Source organism: Callithrix jacchus, chromosome 6, assembly GCF_049354715.1.
Source record: "Callithrix jacchus isolate 240 chromosome 6, calJac240_pri, whole genome shotgun sequence".
NCBI lineage: Eukaryota > Metazoa > Chordata > Mammalia > Primates > Cebidae > Callithrix > Callithrix jacchus.
In genome coordinates, this window is record NC_133507.1 from 11,133,611 (window position 1) to 11,152,860 (window position 19,250).

Here is a 19,250-nt window from a genome sequence, read left to right on the forward strand (position 1 = left end):
GGAGTTCCTGGGTTTGTTTTGAGAGTTAGCTATTGAAGTTGGTTTTGTGGGAGGACCATGTGCTACGTGTGTGGGCCCCAAGGTGGAAGCAACCCTCTCTCCAGCTTGTTTCTCTCTCTCTCTCTCTTTTTTTTTTTTTTTGAGATGGAATCTCACTCTGTTGCCAAGGCTGGAGTGCAGTGGCATGATCTCGGCTCACTGCAACCTCCACCTCCCAGGTTCAAGTGGTTCTCCTGCCTCAGCCTCCCGAGTAGCTGGGATTACAGGTATGCAGCACCACACCCGGCTAATTTTTGTATTTTTAGTGGAGACGGAGTTTCACCATGTTGATCAGGCTGGTCTCGAACTCCTGACCTCGTGATCAGCCTGCCTCGGTTTCCCAAAGTGCTGGGATTACTGGTGTGAGCCACTGCAACCGGCCTGTTTTTCTGAATTTCTTTGAACATTCAGTGAATCTTTTTTAGACTGTGGGAAGCCACTTGCCCAACTAGTTGAAACGAATAGCAGTTTGAACAGAGAGCTCAGTTGAACAACCACGCAAATGGACTAAGTGCTTCGGATGGGAAAAGCATGGGAAGGGGTCTTCATAGTGGAATGGGGAGGGCAGGGGAGCTGTGTGGTACTCCGCATGCCCCAGCTCCTCTCGTTGTGAGTTGTCGGGGGTGACTGCTCTGAGACAGAGTTGAGGTGTGAGCTAGGGGGTCCTGCAAGACAGAGGATGTGGCCCACATATGCTTATTGTATCTTAGGCAGAACACAGGACTCAGTGTCCCCCAGAGTCCTTGCCCTTGTGTTTTGGGGCTCCAGAAAGGCTTCAGTAGTGCTGGGTGCATTTGAGATGGGTCTTGAGGATGGACAGGTGGAGAGAGCCCTGCAGCGGGGCCATAGGGTACCCCGAGTGCTGCAGGGGAGGGACCTTGGATTTATTTATTTTGTTTATTTTTTTGAGACAGCTTCACTCTTGTAACCCAGGCTAGAGTGCAGTGGTACAATCTCAATCACTGTACCCTCTTCCCCCCCAAGCTCAAGCAATTCTCCTGCCTCAGCCTCCTGAGTAGCTGGGACTACAGGTGCGTACCGCCATGCCTGGCTAATTTTTGTATTTTTAGTAGAGACGGGGTTTCACAATGTTGGCCAGGCTCGTCTCGAACCCCTGACCTCAGGTGATCCTCCTTCACAAAGTTCTGGGATTATAAGTGTGAGCCACTGCGCCTGGCCTGACCTGGGACTTTTAAATGGCATTTGAGTTTGGTAAAGGGAACTGTTTTAATTGGGTCAGTAGCAAAATCTGATTATTTTACACTGATTTTGAAATCAGACCTGGGCTCATGACCCAGTGCTTCCCTTGCCAGCCAGGTATTATCCTCTAGATGCCTCAGTTTCCTCTTCTATAAATGAGGTAAACAGGATTCAGTGAGATCATGGATGTGGAGCTCTCGGCATCTTGTGGCAACTGGAGGCCAAAAAACATCAGCTGCTGTTGTTATTTTAATTGGTGATGGGGGAGGGCAGATGGATGGATGGATGAATGGATGGATGGATGGATGGATGGAGCAGATAGTTGTTAGGAGATGCTGAGGGCCTGGTGCAGTGGCTCACGCTCGTAACCCCGGCACTTCGGGAGGCTGAAGTCAGTGGATCACTTGAGTTCAGGAGTTTGAGACCAGCCTGGCCTGGCCAACGTGGCCAAACCCTGTCTCTACAAAAAACAAAAACAAAAAACCATCACCAACAACAACAGATATTGTCTGGGCATGGTGGCTTGTGCCTGTAGTCCCAGCTGCTCAGGGGGCTGAGGTGGGAGGAGCCCTGGAGCCTGGGAAGTTGAGGCTGTGGTGAGCTGAAATCGTACCACTGCACTCCAGCCTGGGTGACAGAGTAAGACCCTGTCTCAAAAAAAAAAAAAAGGAAAAGAAAAGCTGCTGAGGCTCTGAGCCAAGGAGTGAATGTCAGGGCGATAGGAGAGAGGCGACGCAGGCTCAGTTCGGTCTTTATGGCAGATCTGAGTGGTCCCTGAGTAAGGAACTGATGAGGTGCCATCGTGGATCCATCTGGCTCCCAAGCTATGCACTGGGGCCCAGTCAGAAGTAGGGAAGGCCTGTCGGTTCAGTTCAGGCCAGGGGGCTGGAAGAATGTGAAAATGTGTTTACTCAGCTATTTATTTACCACTCTGCATGCCCATGACATTTTCACCCTGGAAAGTCAGGCACAAGGAGGCTGGGCTTCTGCAGAGGCTGTCCACAGAAGCTCTTAACATCCTCCAAAGTTAGGAGGCTTCCCCTCCGGGATCTACTCCCAGCAGTGAGATTCTTCCTAGGCAAACTTGGTGGACTGAAGACTTGCCACTTTTTGCAGTTTTTGATTCCAGAAAAGTGATTGGCAGGGGGAACAGTGCTTCAGAAATAAGCGGGGGAAGCTGCTTTTCCACAAGGGGCTCGATGTGGGCGTTTACGTCCAGGCTTATCTTAGAGGAGGAGGAGGAGGAGGAGGAGGAGGTGGAGGAGGAGGAGTAGAAAGAGGAGGCAGTTGCTGCGGTAACCTCCTTCCCCTACGGGATGCTCAAGAGGTGAATCGGAGGCTGATGTGGGGGTCTACAGATTGGGGATACAGCTTCATCCCTACTTGGGGACATGCCAGCCAGAATCGTTGGTCACTGCGGAGTGGGAAACTGACTGCTGCTTCTCAGCTGAAGTTGGATGCTATCAATTTTGTTTGAGTTGGCTGGACACGGTGGCTCACGCCTGTAATCCCAGCACTTTGGGAGGCCGAGGCAGGTGGATCACGAGGTCAAGAGATCGAGACCATCCTGGTCAACATGGTAAAACCCCGTCTCTACTAAAAATACAAAAAATTAGCTGGGCATGGTTTCGTGTGCCTATAATCCCAGCTACTCAGGAGACTGAGGCAGGAGAATTGCCTGAACCCAGGAGCTATGATGCCCAGCTCCCTCAGTGAGCTGAGATTGCGCCATTGCACTCCAGCCTGGGTAACAAGAGCGAAACTCTGTCTCAAAAAAAAAAAAAAAAAAAGGTGAACATGGCTGGGTGTGGTGGTTCATGCCTGTAATCCCAGCACTTGGGAGGCTGAGGTGGGTGGATCACTTGAGGTCAGGAGTTCTAGACCAGCCTGACCAACATGCTGAAACACTGTCTCTACTGAAAATACAAAAATTAGCCAGGCATGGTGGTACACGCTTGTCCCAGCTACTCGGGAGGCCGAGGCAGGAGAATTGCATGAACCCAGGAGGTGGGGATTGCAGTGAGCTGAGATCATGCCTGGGTGACAGAGTGAGACCGCGCCTCCAAAAAAGAAAAAATAGGTGAACATAATTTTTAAAGCAAGCGTTCACTTTTTAAACAACTTCTCAAGAAATGGTACTTTCATTTTACAAAAGAGTCAAACTAATGTCCCTTCTTGCCTCTTTGACCCCAGCAGGTGTGTACCCAGTAGACATTTTGGACGATGACCCTGACGCGCATCGGAAAGCGGCCCTGGCTTGCTACACTGCACTTGGGGAAGGAGGTGAGGCCTCATCTGAGGTTTTCTGTCTTCCCACTGGGGAGCAGGTAAGTGTGATCTTCTTTGTCAAAGAGCTCTGTAAAATCTAATTTGCAGAGTAGAATGTTGTTGAAAGAATATGACAGATTAAAAGAAAGCCCTTCTGGGGTGAATATTAGAATAAGCACACCCTGAGAAGAAGAATGAATCATGCATGGGGATTCTGGAGTCCAGAGTGTGAGTCCAGAGCTGCCAGGCGGTGAGCCAGACAGCCTGTGTGAATGTCTACCGCTCACTTACTAGCTGTGTGCCTTTGAGCAAGTGTCTTTATCTCTCTGGCCTTGGTAGTGTCATCTCTAGACCTGGGACAATAACAATACATACTCTATAGTGTTGTTTTGAGATACGGTATGTGATGCCCAGCTCCCTCAGTTTCCCCATTTGTAAATGAGAAGTTTAGTTGGCCTTCAGTTTCCAAGGTTTGATTTAGTCCCAAAACTTTGTGATTTGGAATGAAGTGATAACAATTTTGATTTTTTAGCACTGATAAAATTCTATGCATTGTGAGTAGGGACTGGAAAGAAACAGAGAGAAATGAAAACCATTTGTTAGAACAGTAAGATTGTGGGTGAAATATTAAAATTGTGTTACTTTTTTTTGTTTGTTTTTGAGACAGAGTCTCGCTCTGTTGCCGAGGCTGGAGTGCAGTGATGTGATCTTGGCTCACTGCAACCTCCGCCTCCCAGGTTCAAGTGATTCTCTTGCCTCAGCCTCCTGAGTAGCTGGGATTATAGGTGTGTGCCACCACGCCCAGCTAATTTTTGTATTTTGAGTAGAGATGGGATTTCATCATGCGGGGCAGGCTGGTCTCGAACTGCTGACCTTGTGATCTGCCTGCTTTGGTTTCCCAAAGTGCTGGGATTATAGGCGTGAGACACTGTGCCCAGCCAGAATTGTGTTACTTTTAAGATCATTATTTCCCTCCCTGCAGTAAGTAAAGAGTATATGTAAATCTTGGGTAAAACCTACGTCAGCCCCCCTCTTTTTTTTTTCAGATTTGAGGCTGATCTGCTGAAGGAGACAGTCTTCTTGTTTTATATGGATACAATTTCACTCCTACCAGATACTGTTATCTGGCGGGCAAAGCTGCTTGAGAAAGACAGGGTTTTGTTTCATGGCACTGAAGTTGTTCCTGAGTCAATGAAAACAATGGCTTGTACAGTTAATTGTGTGGCTTCCTTGAGATTTTGGAGATGCTAGCTCGCAGTCACTCCCAGAAGAATCCAGCACTCATCGGTGATCAAAAAGCCTCCACGTTTTTGATCTGCAGAGGGAGGTCCTGGTCCTCACACGCTTCCAGCGCCCCCTAGTGGCCGTTAAGCAAAAAAGGCAAATGCTAGGTCGAGGCTAGGGGCTTAATGAGCCAGGATGGTGAGGGGCGGGTGGCATGGAGTGTGGGGGTGCTAGGTCATCTCAGAAGTGGGTAGAATTACAAGAGTTAGCCCTGAAGTACATTAGGAGGCAGTTTCTATCATCTGCTTTTGTTTCACATGTATTTATGGATTACATTACTTTCACCCCACCCCAATGTGTAGTATGCTCAGTGAGTGAAGAATTTTAGTGTTATTAGCGAAAACATAAGACAGCTAATTAAGTTGTTTTAATGTGATAGAAATGTGAAATGACTTTATACCTATCTGCTTTTTCACTTTCTAAAAAAAGAAAGTTTCAGCTGGGCGTGAGGGGCTTACACCTGTAATCCCAGCACTTTGGGAGGCCAAGGTGGGCAGATCACCTGAGGCCAGGAGTTCAAGTCACCAGGCTGGAATACAGTGGTGTGATATTGGCTCACTGCAGCCTCCTCCTCCCAGGATCAAGCAATTCTCCTGCCTCAGCCTCCCTCCCGAGTAGCTGGGACTACAGGTGAGCATCACTACGCCCAGCTAATTTTTGTATTTTTAGTAGAGATGGGGTTTCACTATGTTGGCTGGGATGGTCTCCATCTCTTGACCTCATGATCCACCTGCCTTAGCCTCCCAAAGTGCTGGGATTTCAGGCGTGGGCCACCGCACCTGGCCTGTCCTAGGTTTTCAAAACAGATTTGGTACCAGAGCACATTGACCATTTTGTCTGGTGACCACAAAGAGGGCTTTGGATCTAGGTACTTGAGAGAAGGCTCTCGGACAATCTCAGTATTAGAGATACTGCTTCCTCTCTCATATAACAAACAGGTGCCCAGAGTTGAGCTTCTCTGTCCCAGTGCTGACAGGGAGCCTGGACTGGACCTGTAGGGACCAAAGAACATGTACATTTCTCTTCCTTTTTTTTTCTTTTGAGACAGGGTCTCACTCTGTTGCCCAGTGCAGTGGTGCAGTCTTGGCTCACTACAACCTCTGCCTTCCAGGCTCAAGCGATTCTCCTGCCTCAGCCTCCCAAGTAGCTGGGATTATAGGCACATGCCACTACCACCTGGCTAATTTTTGTATTTGTAGTAGGGATGGCGTTTCACTATGTTGGCCAAGCTGGTCTTGAACTCCTGACCTCAAATGATCCAAGCACCTTGCCTCCCAAAGTGCTCAGATTACAGGCACGAGCCACTGCGCCTGGCCAAAGGTGTGCATTTCTTGAAACTGCTTGCTGGACTGAGCCAGGGCATCCCGAGTGGCATCCCAGTGGAGGCGGGCATGTCCCAGGCTGTGTCCATATAGTGGCCTCTGGGACCTTGGGAGAAGAACTGGACTCAAGGTGGGTGGATTGGGATCCAGAGGTGGTTACAGTAGGAAGTGTTTGGAAGGGAGAGCTGAAAGGCGACTGGCCGACTAATAGGAGTCTAGGTTGATGTGTGTGGCTAGATGAAAAGATGTGCTGGGCGGGAGATAAGAGAAGAACTTTTTGAAATTCCCTGTGTGTTTAGCTCAGCATGGGTAAGGTTTCCATGTTCGTGGTGCCTGTGTTCTGTCAAATGAAGCCCATGTTCTGTGCAACAAAGTTCTTTCAATGCACACTGTGCTAATTAATGTTAAATAACTTCCCATGCCCGTATTATGATGAAATAACAAAATGGTCATTTTCGTGACTTTTTCAGGTGAAACTTGAAGCTTCATCTGTTTGCTTTTGCACTGTGCACCGTGATGAACCTCAACACAAGATACTGGTTTTGGTTAATCCCCAGGACACAAAGACAGGTTGGTGGTTATTAATGGACTTTAAAAACAGGCATCTTGACTTCAGCATATACAACGGATGGAATCAAATCCCCAGGAGATGATGGTTGTGCTCATAGGCTGAACTTGGAAGAACATGAAAGCAGAACTGATTTATTTTCAGCTTTTAGGGATCCAACAGTGCATTCGTATTTCTGTTTATTGACATATATATGTCAATATATAAATAATATATCTATAAATATAAATATATATGTTTATATATATATGTTCTTTTTTAGACAATCTTGCTCTGTTGCCCAGGTTGGAGTGCAGTGGTGTGATCTTGGCTCACTGCAACCTCTGCCTCCTGGGTTCAAGCAATTCTACCTCAGCTTCATGAGTAGCTGGGATTACAGGCACATGCCACTACCACCTGGGTAATTTTTGTATTTGTAGTAGAGATGGGGTTTCACTATGTTGGTCAGGCTGGTCTCAAACTCCTGACCTGAAATGATCCTCCTTGCCTTGGCCTCTCAAAGTGCTGGGATTACATGTGTGAGCCACCTCATCTGATCTATATATTGATTTTGTGTTAAAGACACAAGAACTGCCTCTTGCCTGCAGCAGCCATCCTTGGAGCTGCTTTCGAGGGTGATGCTTGCTGTTCTTATTAGCAACAGTGCACAGAATTGGAAACACTGGGTGGGGTCTTTTGTTGGAGTATCACCATGGCCCTGTGCAGCCAGGGGACCATTCTCATCCCCCACATTCAGACAAGGACATGAGGTCTCTGAATGGTTGAGTAACTGGCCTGAGACCACACAGCTAGGGCCTGGTAGGGTTTTTTTGCAAGGTAATGATTGGGTGGCTTTGTCTCTGGTGGTGTAATTCAATCATCTGTAACTCATTTATTCTTCCTCTGTGTTATGGAGAGACCATTCGTGGCTGGCTTTCAGATCCTCAGAGTGAGTCCTCTGGAGAAAACTAGCCTCCATGGCATCTGGGGCAGGGGCCTGGGGGCCATTGGCAGTGGGCAGTGTGAGGTGGGGTGCAGCCTGTCCATTCTCCCTAAGAAGAGGTGAAGCAACCTATTTCAGTGAGGGATCTCAGTTTAATTTTATTCCTATGCAGTCATTTTCTCCTCTATTCTACCTGTGTTTTTTCTTGCATTTTGCAGATCTCTTACAATGACTGTAATTCCTAATAAGAAAGAATAATACATCTTAATTGGTGACATGGCTTGGCTGTGTCCCTACCCAAATCTCATCTTGAATAATTCCCAGGTGTTGTGGGAGGGACCTGGTAGGAGATAATTAAATCATGAGGGGAGTTTCTGCCATACAGTTCTTGTTGTAGTGAATAGGTCTTATAGATCTGATGGTTTTATTTTTTAATTTTTTGGGGGGCATGGAGTTTCACTCTTGTCACCCAGGCTGGAGTGCAGTGGTACTGTCTTGGCTCCCTGCAACCTCCACCTCCCGGATTCAAACGATTCTCCTGTCTCAGCCTCCCGAGTAGCTGGCATTACAGGTGTGTGCCATCATGCTCAGCTAATTTTTGTGTTTTTAGTAGATATGGGGTTTCACCATGTTGGCTAGGCTGGTCTTGATTTCCTGACCTTAGGTTATCCACCTGCCTCAGCCTCCCAAAGTGCTGGGATGATAGGTGTGAGCCACCACACCTGGCTGATATGATGGTTTTATAAGGGGTTTTCCCTTTTGGTTGGCTCTCAATCTCTCTTACCTGCTGCCATGTAAGACATGCCTTTTGCCTTTTACTGTGATTGTGAGGCCTCCCAAGCCACATGAAACTGCGAACCATTAAACCTCTTTTTCTGTGCAAATTACCCAGTCTCGAGTATGTCATTATCAGCAGTGTGAAAACAGACTAATACTATTGGTCAGCCCTCCTTCCATGATGTGGTGTCTGGTGAAGTTTGTGGTTATGGGCCTTTTACTCTATCTGCAAAGGGGAGGGGGGACTCCTTCAGCTTCCATCTTCCTTAGAAATAGACTTTTCCTGTCACCTGCATGTCTGTCTGGGACCTGTACTCAGAGGATGCCCCGCTTAGGGCGTGTAACAGCTCAAGGTGAGGTCTCTGGGGCAGGCTCTTTTGCAACATCCCCAAGGCCTCTGTCTCTGCTGAACATGAAACTCGAGTGTGCTTAGCTAGCTGTGTGGGAGTTTTCACTGTGCTAGCAAAGCCTCCTCCTCTCTTCAGGGCTGGAGGCAGCTGAGATGTGTGTGAGCGCTTTCTGTCAAGGTTCAAGGTATCTCCTACCTCCATGTGGTGGAGCCTTGGCTGTTGTGGGCGAAGGGGCTGTGAGAACCTCAGGCCTTTGATCTTACCTTGGATCTGTGACTCCACCACCAAGTTGCTGAAAGTTAACAAGATGTTCCCACATGAACCCTTCAGTGCACAGATTGTCAAAAACTCTAAGAATATTGTTTGCCCATTTTAAGAAAATGCTCACAAATCAGCTGCCCCACCACCCCCTTTTAGGCATTTAACAATATTCTGGTTATAGGTCTTTAACTACAATTTGCATAATGTAAACACATGACTGACTCTTATAAATCTGTTTCTCATTTGTATTGGACTTAATTTTTTTTTTTTTGTTTTCAAGAATGTACTATAATAAATATTCATAAGCTCCAAGACATCTCACTATGGACCCTTCGTTATATATAATAGCACTTTAAATAACATTTCGAAATGTTTTCCTACTGCTGCGGGCTCAGTTGTGTTGGCTGTGATTTTGCATGGTTTCAAAAACCGCACTCAGGTGTTCCTGGAGCCCCATGCTCTTTAATCAGGGATTTGGAAGCACACGAGTTCTCTCCCAAACACATCACACACTTCCAGAGCATGTCTTGTGGCTTGAAGCATGTGGACTGTACAACAGCCGATGGTGTCAGGGACCCTCTTCACAGCTTTGACAAATGTGTCACCTCCCCTCTTTGCTTAGCTGTGACAGTGGAGAATGCTATCGCTGCTTCCTTTGTCACTTTCTTGGAGAAGTTCTATTTGTGAAGGCTGTGCATGTTTGTTTGTTTCAACGGAAGTTGAAGGAATCAGAAGCTGTTTGGTCAGCCCTGGGTACGAGTTAATTATTGATAAGGTGGTTGAATCCATCACAGTAACTTCCAGTAACTCCGAAAGCAAATGAAAAACATCCTGGAATTGTGAATTCCCCGGTGGTAAATGGTCATCGTTAGTGGCCATCTGCTGTTACGATGTAAGTAGTGAAGCTTTCCAACTTTCCCCTTTAAGAAACTGTGACAGCACTTTCCATAGATCAGGGCTGAGAAGCAGGTGCCCTTGTCCCCGTGGCTCCTGGCAGCCTCTTCCTGGATACTTCTCTGCATAGAAGCTGGTTTATGTCCTTTGAGGGGACATGGCTGAAGGCTGCCAGGAACCTCCTTTCCTAGGTTGCTTCTGTGCCTCCCAAGGACTTCAGCTTTCACTTATGTCTCCTTATTTGTTACTTCATTTCCCCTTGTTTTGTTATTCTCATTTGCTAATTATTAACGGAGCTCAAATGTTTACAAAGATGAAAAAACTTTTCTCATCAACAAAGTTGTGGCCTTTTTCTGATCTTCTGTATAAAATCAAAACCACTCCTCCTAGCCTTCCAGATTGACATCAGATGATGACCTTCAGCTTCTCCGTTTCTTCCTGTGTCCAGTGCAGCGTAATAGGATGAATGTGGACTTTGGCGCCAGATGGAACTGACTTGGAATCCTGGCTCTGCTAACTGACCGGCAGAGGGATAAGTTATTTAACCTCTTTGAGCATCAGTTTCATTGTTGGCAAAATGGGAACAGCTTCCCTACTTTACAAGACAGGTGTGAGAACGAAATGATTTATGGCGGGAAATCTGATGCATTGGACCATCCCAGGGAAGAGCCCAGGCATGAAATCTGCAAGACTCCCGGTCTCCTCCAGGAAGTGCACCCTGGCTCGTTCCTCCTCTGTCTTTGCCTGTCGTGTTAGAGAAGCATGGATTTCAGAGTTGGGGGGCCTGTTTGGTGGAACTTCTGGTGGAGGTTTAGCAGTTGGAATCTACTTGGGGACTTCCCCAGGGACAAGCTTAGTCTGTTTTTGAACTACTCTTCTTGGATTCTTTTTTTTTTTTTTTTGAGACAGAGTTTCACTCTTGTCACCCAGGCTGGAGTGCAGTGGTGCGATCTCAGCTCACTGTAACCTCCGCTTCCCGGGTTCAAGTGATTCTCCTGCCTCAGTTTCCCAAGTACCTGAAATTACAGGCATGTGCCATCACACCCAGCTCATTTTTTTTTTTTTTTGAGACGGAGTTTCGCTCTTGTGACCCAGGCTGGAGTGCAATGGCGCCATCTCGGCTCACCGCAACCTCCGCCTCCTGGGTTCAGGCAATTCTCCTGCCTCAGCCTCCTGAGTAGCTGGGATTACAGGCACGCGCCACCATGCCCAGCTACTTTTTTGTATTTTTAGTAGAGATGGAGTTTCACCATGTTGACCAGGATGGTCTCAATCTCTTGACCTCGTGATCCACCCGCCTCGGCCTCCCAGAGTGCTGGGATTATAGGTGTGAGCCACCGCGCCTGGCCAACACCCAGCTAATTTTTGTGTTTTTAGTAGAGACGGGGTTTTACCATGTTGGCCAGGCTGGTCTTGAACTTCTAACCTCAAGTGATCCACCCCCTTGGCTTCCCAAAGTGCTGGGATTACAGGTGTGAGCCCCTGTACCTGGCTTCTTGGATTCTTACTGATCGTCAGAAAGTTGTTCTTTATGCCGATCCAAACTGTCTCCTTTTATAAATGTCATGCCATCCATCCAAAAGCCCCAATTGATCAGGGATGGGCTGGAGGGGATGTGTCTCAAAGCCCTCTGGGTAAAGAGACAGTGGCTCTCATTAGTTCAGCCTTAAGGCAGGCACGATATGGTGCTAATGGGAGGATAGGTCCAGCTTAATTATAGCTGAATTTTCTTTGGTGCTGCTCAGGCTGTGACTGAAGCAAACAGCACTTATCCCTGGAGAGTAGCGGGGATGATGGATGAGAGGACTCAAAACCTTTTGAGCAATGCTCAAGGAAACTAGGGCTATTTCACTTCAGGGAAGGAACACCGGGGTCTAGAAACTCATGGTTTGAAAGAGTGTTTAAGTCATTAGGTCTAGTGTTTTCCAAGATGATTTTAAGGAGGTGCAGCTGAATTTCAGAAGGAGAAAAACGATGATGATCTTTTGGGTTTTAATTTTTAGTATTTTGAGGAAAATGTTTTTGCTTCCTGCCAATATGCCTTTAGAGCTTGACTAACACTTTTTTTTTCTTTTTTTGAGATGGAGTCTCCTGCTGCTGCCCGGGCTGGAGTACAGTGGTGCTTGAAGCACAGATATTTTTAATTTATGTGATGTCCACTTTATCTATTTTTTCTTGTTGCTTTTGCTGTCATATCTAAAAAACCATTACTTAATCCAAGGTCGTGAAGATTTATGCCTGTGTTTTCTGGTTAGATTTTACTTGGGTCTATCATTTCATTGTGTTTAGAGTGGGTTTTTTCATACAGTGATATTAGCTCTTTCTTCTGGCTGTATAGTTTGTGTCATTTGAAGGCATGCATTCTCTTTCTTTTTGATTTTTAAGACAGTCTTGCTGCTCCCCAGGCTAGAATGCAGTGTCATGATCTTGGCTCACTGAAACCTCTGCCTCCCAAGTTCAAGTGATTCTCCTGCCTCAGCCTCATTTCTGGGACTGCAGGCATGTGCCACCACACCTGGCTAATTTTTGTATTTTTAGTAGAGATGGGATTTCACCATGTTGGCAAAACGCCCTGCCCTTGATTAGAAGGAAGGACAGATAGAAGGAAGGACATGCCAGTGAATCTTGGGGAGGCTGCTGGTAACCTGGGCGGAGATGCTGGGGGCTTGCCTGGCAGGGGGAACAGGTTGGAGAAAGCAGTGGTGAGGAAGGTTTCAGCATGGCTTGGTGGTGGTGCTGACCATGCTCAGTTATCTAGGAGAAAAAGCATAGGGTAAGGTCAACTTGAGCTCCCATCTGAAGGGTCCGTGGAACAGCAAAAGCAGGGGGAAGTAAGATTTGGTAGCTAGAGGAGGGGTCCTGACCTGGATCCTCCACCTGGGTGGGGACCTGTGCTGTAGGTGTCTGCATTGTGGGGCATACATAGCACCTTGCAGTTATCACCAGTCGTGATTCCTCACCCAGCCATTGCCTGTGGTTGACCTTCTTCAGAAGAGTATAACCTCTCTAAAGGGAGAGGTCCTGCCACTTATATCTTTTTGGTAGCCAGCATCCCTAGAGGGTGTTTGCCAAATATTAGTTAGATCTCTGCATGGGAGAGACGTGGGATGGGGAGGTGGCTGGGCTGAGAAGCAGAAATCAAGACGCTGAGGGAGAAGAAAATCCATTGTTGACTTCCCTTATTAGACCATCTATCCCTCCAGCCAACTCTCAGGACGTTTTGTGACCAAGCATAGCACTCAGCCTTCAAATGGCTGCTAATCGATTTACAGTTTTTGGTGATTGCACATCATGTGCACCCAGAGAAAAACAAGCAGGGAATCAAAAAATGATGATTTTTTCCTGGAAATGCATGCCCATTATAGCCTACAGGGACAGCAGGGGCCAAGGCAAATATTCAGCTGAAACCAGAGCCTCTGTGTAGCCGCCTTCTGAGTGGCTGCGCTGGGCCGGGAGGTTGCAACATGGTGGGGCTCTGGCCAGAACCTCTCTGGGCTGTGCGGGGGTGGGGGGCAGGTGGTAGTCTGGAGGGTGGGAGGGAAAGAGAGCTGTGCCTTAGGTGCTTCGGGGAACTTCCTCCAGGCCAGGAGGCCCTGTCTGGGCTGCTCCTGTCTGCTATGCAGGCTACCCAGATTTTGGAGATGGGTCAAGGACAGAGGGCTGGAAGCAAGGTGGGGGTTGTGAATTTCAGACTTATAGAAGGGGGCCCAGCTAGAGCAGCACCGGGTCCCTGCTGGTGGGCCTTGAAGGGAGAGGCTGGGTTCTCTGGTGAGATAGATGGGTTCAATGCAGCACTGACTAGCAGGATGAGGGCAGTTTGTGTATATCTAGTGAAAAAACAAACAAACAAACAAACAAACAAAACCACAGAACAGCTGGGGTGGTGGGAGTGGGCAAGAGGTTCGCTGACCTAGTGAAGTCTGTGTTTCGTCATGTGGAGCAGCAATTGCGTTTTTTCTGGCTTTGAAGTGTGATGGCCCCGCATACTCATGAACACAAAGGATGCAGAGTGGAGATTTCCCGGAGCCTGCTTCAGGGACCACCTGGTTAGCAGGCACCCTGTAAACATGACTGCCGTGAGTGTGTGGACATGGTATCTTTATGTTTCAGTCTGTGCTTTCCTTCTGGATCAGGCAAAGGGAAACGTCAGTCCAAGGCAGGTCAAATCCCACCCTCCACATTGGCAGAGCCCCGCTTAAGTAGGTTTGAAGGTGTGGGGGGAAAGAGCTCTGACCAGATACTCAGGCTCCACCGAAATACCTGCATCTCTGTGCAGCTAAGGTGCCCATGTGGCCATGGATGTTTGGCCAGTGTTAGGTGGCCCCCAGGTTGAGTAGTGACCCAAGCCACTTCTTACACAACCTAAGGGAGCCCCATGCTAAGAACAGAGAGATTTGTTTTCCTTGGAACTTAATAGGGTATAGATTGAAGGGCTGGCTATTCACAAGGACAGCAAAATGTTTTGGAAGGCCATGTTGGCTAGAGTTTGGGATTTCCCCCTTTATGGCACTTACTGTGAGTTGGATTTAAACATAGGGGAAAACAGCATCCCACATTCTTACCAAGGGACTAATGGTATTTGGAAAACAGAGAAGCTTCATGGAAAATATTTTGAGTGGCAAGGACGGAGCCTTGGGCTTGGTATAGTGGGGGTGAGTTGCCTTTGGGAGGCACACAGGAGGTTTTGCCACCACAGTTGGGGGCTGTCTGCATCTCTCTTTGCTTCCCCCAAACCTAAGAAATGTGCCAAGCCTGCCTTGGTTCAGTGGGTGATTTTTTTTTTTTTCTGAGACAGAGTTTCGCTCTAGTTACCCAGGCTGGAGTGCAATGGCGTGATCTCGGCTCACCGCAACCTCCACCTCCTGGGTTCAGGCAATTCTCCTGCCTCAGCCTCCTGAGTAGCTGGGACTACAGGCACGTGCCACCGTGCTCAGCTAACTTTTTATATTTTTAGTAGAGACGGGATTTCACCATGTTGACCAGGATGGTCTCGATCTCTTGACCTCGTGATCCACCCGCCTCAGCCTCCCAAAGTGCTGGGATTATAGGTGTGAGCCACCGTGCCCGGCCCAGTGGGTGATTTTAAGACTCCCTTCCTAGATGTACTAGCTTTACGTTGGTTTTTTTTGTTCCCAAAACCTTGCAGTTCAGCTGTACCTCCAGATCCAGGCACCCCACCTCGATCCATCTTCCTCTAGTTAAAATCTAGACTCATGAAAACAAAATTGCTTATGGCAAGAAAGGCCTGAGAAACACAGGGAGGCTGATGCAAATCTACTGCAAACCAGATGTTTCCTTCTCTGTGGCAAAGAGGCGCCCAAGTTCATGGGGCATCTGGGGAAGTGTTTGTCTTTAAGGAAGACATCTGTATGGAAGGGGTAGCCTGAGTAATTCGATGTGACAGTTGCTGGGTTGACTCCCATATTTTCCCCTCCCTTTTTATTATTGGCCAGTTGGGTCAATGTTGCATAAAAGTCATGCAATGCCTTGGAATGTGTTTGTGTGCTGTCCTCTGCCAGAACTTTTCAGCATCTTTTTTCCTACGTGTGTTTTGCTTTTGGGGAGATGGCCTGTCACTTTGGTTTAAGCGTGTTCTTTTTTGGTGGAACTACATATTTCTTGGATTTGTAATGGGGCAGTGGCGACTTAGACTCCAGGAGAGTGATGGGCGGGGGAGCAAATGGGGGCAGGAAGGGGCACTGGAAGCCCCTTCCAGATCAGAGGCCAGACATGAACAATTTACAGGTAGTTCGAGGGGTTAAAATGTGTGTGAGTGGAATGGGTCCCTCCTTTGTGTCTGTGATGGCATGGGACATGGACCCTTCCTCTCTCTCTCTCTTCCCAGTTCCTGGCTATGTATCCAGCTGCCTGCTGGCCAGGCTCACTTTGCCATCTCTATCGGGCATTTGGAAACTGCAGCCTGAACTCTCCTCCTCTTCCTCCTCCTCTTTGCTTCCTCCTGGTTAAGGCACTTGCATCCTTCTGCGGAAGCTTGAGGGCTGGCTGCCCTCGCTGCTACCCTCTTCTTTCTGCTGTGAACAAGCCCAACTCCCAGCCCGTCTCTCTTCCCCAGTACCTCCGTCCCAGTCAGCATGACTGCTGCAGCCCACCTCACTTTCTGGCTGCATCCCACGGCCTCCCATTGCCTTCTCTCCATCCAGCGTTGCCCCCATCCTATTCCAAGCTCCACCCTCAGTCAGTGTGAACTTCCTTTTTTTTTTCCTTTTAAGACTATCTTTTTAGAGCAGTTTTAGCGTCACAGCTTTAGGTTTCACAGTTTCAGACTCAGGAAGGTACTGAGATGTCCTATATGCCCCCTTTCCCCACACGTGCAGAGCCTCCCCAGTGGTCAGCATCTCCCACCAGAATGGGACATTTGTTGCAATTGATGAACCTACATTGCCACATCATTATCACCCAGAGCCCATCATTTACATTAGGGTTCATTCTGGTGTTGTATGGATTTGCACAAATGGATAATGACATGTATCCACCGTTATAGTATTACACAGAGTATGACCCTTTGGTTTAAATATTTTTTTTTTTGAAAGGACTAATTCCTCCCATCTCAATATAACAAACTGTTCTCTTTTTAAATTTTTTTCATATTTATGAAATATGAAAAAAATGGAGTGCAATGGTGTGATCTCGCTTCACTGCAACCTCCACCTCCCAGGCTCAAGCGATTCTCTTGCCTCAGCCTCCCAAGTAGCTGGGATTATAGGTGTGCAACACCACGCCTGGCTCATTTTTGTATCTTTAGTAGAGATGGGATTTCCTTTTCTGGGGCTATGTTGGCCAGGCTGGTCTCGGACACCTGACCTCAGGTGATCCGCCTGCCTTTGCCTCCCAAAGTGCCCAGTTGTTCTCTTTTTAAAATACTCTGATCATGCCTCTTACTTGCTTGGACCCACCTACTGACTTTTTATGAAGCCTGATACGTCTGCCTGGCCTCCAGAGCCTCCACTGTCAGGAACTGGTCCCCTAGTTGACCACCATCTTTCTGGCCCAGGCTTGATCTTGGTACTCTGACTCCAGTCCTCTCAGACAGCCCCTGTGTGCATTTCTGGTTGCTTCTTACATCTTAGTGTGCTTGCCATGGTGTGTGGTCATGGCCAGGTGGCCTGTCAATCTCTGTCTTGGATCCCTTGTGCTAACGACAGTGCCTGGCACATAGTCAAGGTTTGCCGAGTAAATGGCAAGTCCCTTCCTTGTTCCTGGGTGTCAAACAAGGTGCAAAGGAATGAGGCTTTCCTTCTGTTAAGATCTTCCCTAGCTGGCCTCTCCTTTGTCAACACAGTGCCTTGATTTATCTCTCCTCGTCTATCCCTTTCCTTTCTCTTCCTGCTAGCCTATGCCTGGGTCTGGCCCAGCTCTGCCATCTTATCTTTTGTCTATTCTTCATCTGGGGCATACTGCTAGAACAGGGGCTTTGGAGCCAGTGAGACCCAACCGGGTTCATGGTGCCTGGGCCACCCAGAACAGTCACACCCCCTAGACTTAAGCTGAAGTGGTACATTGTCCCATGGGGAATTAGAGCTTTGGCTGACCTGAGCAGCTACACAATCCAGGGCTGAGCTGATGTAATATCCCATGTCCCAGAGAAACAGAGCTGTGACTGAGCTCAGACACCCTGCTCTCCTGGCCAAATAACTCTCGTACCTGGCTTTTCTGAAGCTGAACGAGATCCCTAGAGTCTGAGCTGCTGAGACATCCATCTCCTTGGGGAGTAGAGTTATGGCTTTGCTACCCCATAGATTCCCCCATCCCCCAGAGCCCAGAGGACAGCTGTGTTCCACCATTCTGGGGTACCTGTTGCTCCTGTGCTTGGTCTGGAATACTGGTGAGCCCTACTATCCCTGTGTCTAGATTCACTATTGCATGGTGCGTTATCCATGGGGTAGGGACCCAAGTTGCTACTGAACCCTATTGGCTCAGGTTCCCAAGTTGCAGCTGTACCTTGCTCCTCAGGCTCAAACCTTAGAGCACCTTTTCTTTTTTGGAGTTGGGACAGTTCTGTGCCCTGCCTCTTGTAGGTAGAATCACAGCTACAATGCAACCTTGTGGGCCTGAGCTGCTAGAAGATTCCTCAGACTCACAGATCCTGGCTTTGTGGGCAACCTTAAACCTATCCTGCCACAGAACGTGAACCTACACCCCAAGACCTGGTGACAAAATAGGTTCATGGGACCCTGAGCCTAGGATGTTGGCCCCACAGCTACTCTGAGCACCTGAATCTGGAACCTAGCACTAGTGCAGCTACTTGTAGACCTTGTCAGACCTGACACCAGAAGGGATCCCCTTGGCTGAGTCTCACTACTGTAGGGAAGATGAGCATAGGAGGACCCCAGAAGCCCTTGACACTGAGGACATTAGCAACCTACACCACTGCTGCTGCTGACACAAACGTCTACAGCCTAGCCCACTATGGCACCCACAGTTATTCCTGATGTTGAACACAAATAAATGGAGACTAGAACACTGTGCCTATCTGGAAAGAGTCACCACACTCTTCCCAACTGGCACGTTAAAATGCAACTGCAGGTGAAAGTCTTTCTCTACAAAATCTACTCCAGAAAGTTTGAAAGAAGTGATTCTTCCATCAGATACACAGACATTGATATAGGAATATAAGACATGTGAAAAAGGAAGGAAATTTGATATCACCAAAGGAACACAATACCTCTATAGTAACAGACACCAATGAAAGGGAAAATTAATGAATTATCAAAAAGGGAATTCAAAATAATGATCTTAAGGAAACTAAAAAAGATAAAATAAAATACAATGTAATTCAACAAAATCAGGAAAACAATTCACAATATGAATGAGAAATTCAACAGAGATATAAATAATGAAACAGGACAAAACATAAATATTGCCACTGAAGAATGTAGTGAATGAAATAAAAAATATGATAGAGAGCTTCAGCAGCAGACTTGATCATGCAGAAGAAGAAATCTTTGAACTTGAAGATAAGTCATTTGAAATTACCCAATCAGAGGGAAAAAAAAGGAAATAAGAATGAAAAAGAGTGATGAAAGCCTACAAGACTTATGACACATAAGTAAGAGAACAAATATTCATATTAGGAGAGTTTTGGGAGAAGAGAAGGGAAAAGGGATAGAAAACCTAAAGTCTCCTAAGTCTGGGGAGTGATATGGACATCCAGATTCAGAAAGCACAATCATCCCCAAATAGATTCAGCCACAAGATTTCCTCTCTGAGGCATGTTATAGCCAGATTATCAAAAGTCAGAGACAAAGAGATAATTCCAAAAACAGCAAGAGAAAAACATCAAGTCATATGTGATGGAATCCTCATTAGGCTAACAGAGTTTTCCACAGAAACCTAATAGGTCAGGA

The 19,250-nt window shown here is 47.4% G+C and overlaps 1 protein-coding gene across 2 annotated transcripts in view; it reads left to right on the forward strand.

Moving 5' to 3' along the window:
• The window catches only part of FAM169BP (family with sequence similarity 169 member B), an 86,038-nt gene that overhangs the window by 23,919 nt on the left and 42,869 nt on the right, over positions 1 to 19,250 (forward strand). The window contains exons 2-3 of one of the 2 annotated variants that reach the window (XM_017973280.4): positions 3,433 to 3,566; positions 6,584 to 6,683. In XM_017973280.4, coding sequence (XP_017828769.4) covers positions 3,433 to 3,566; positions 6,584 to 6,683 — 234 coding nt within the window. The remainder of the gene's footprint in view (positions 1 to 3,432; positions 3,567 to 6,583; positions 6,684 to 19,250) is intronic. The other variant, XM_078375993.1, reaches the window with a different exon arrangement.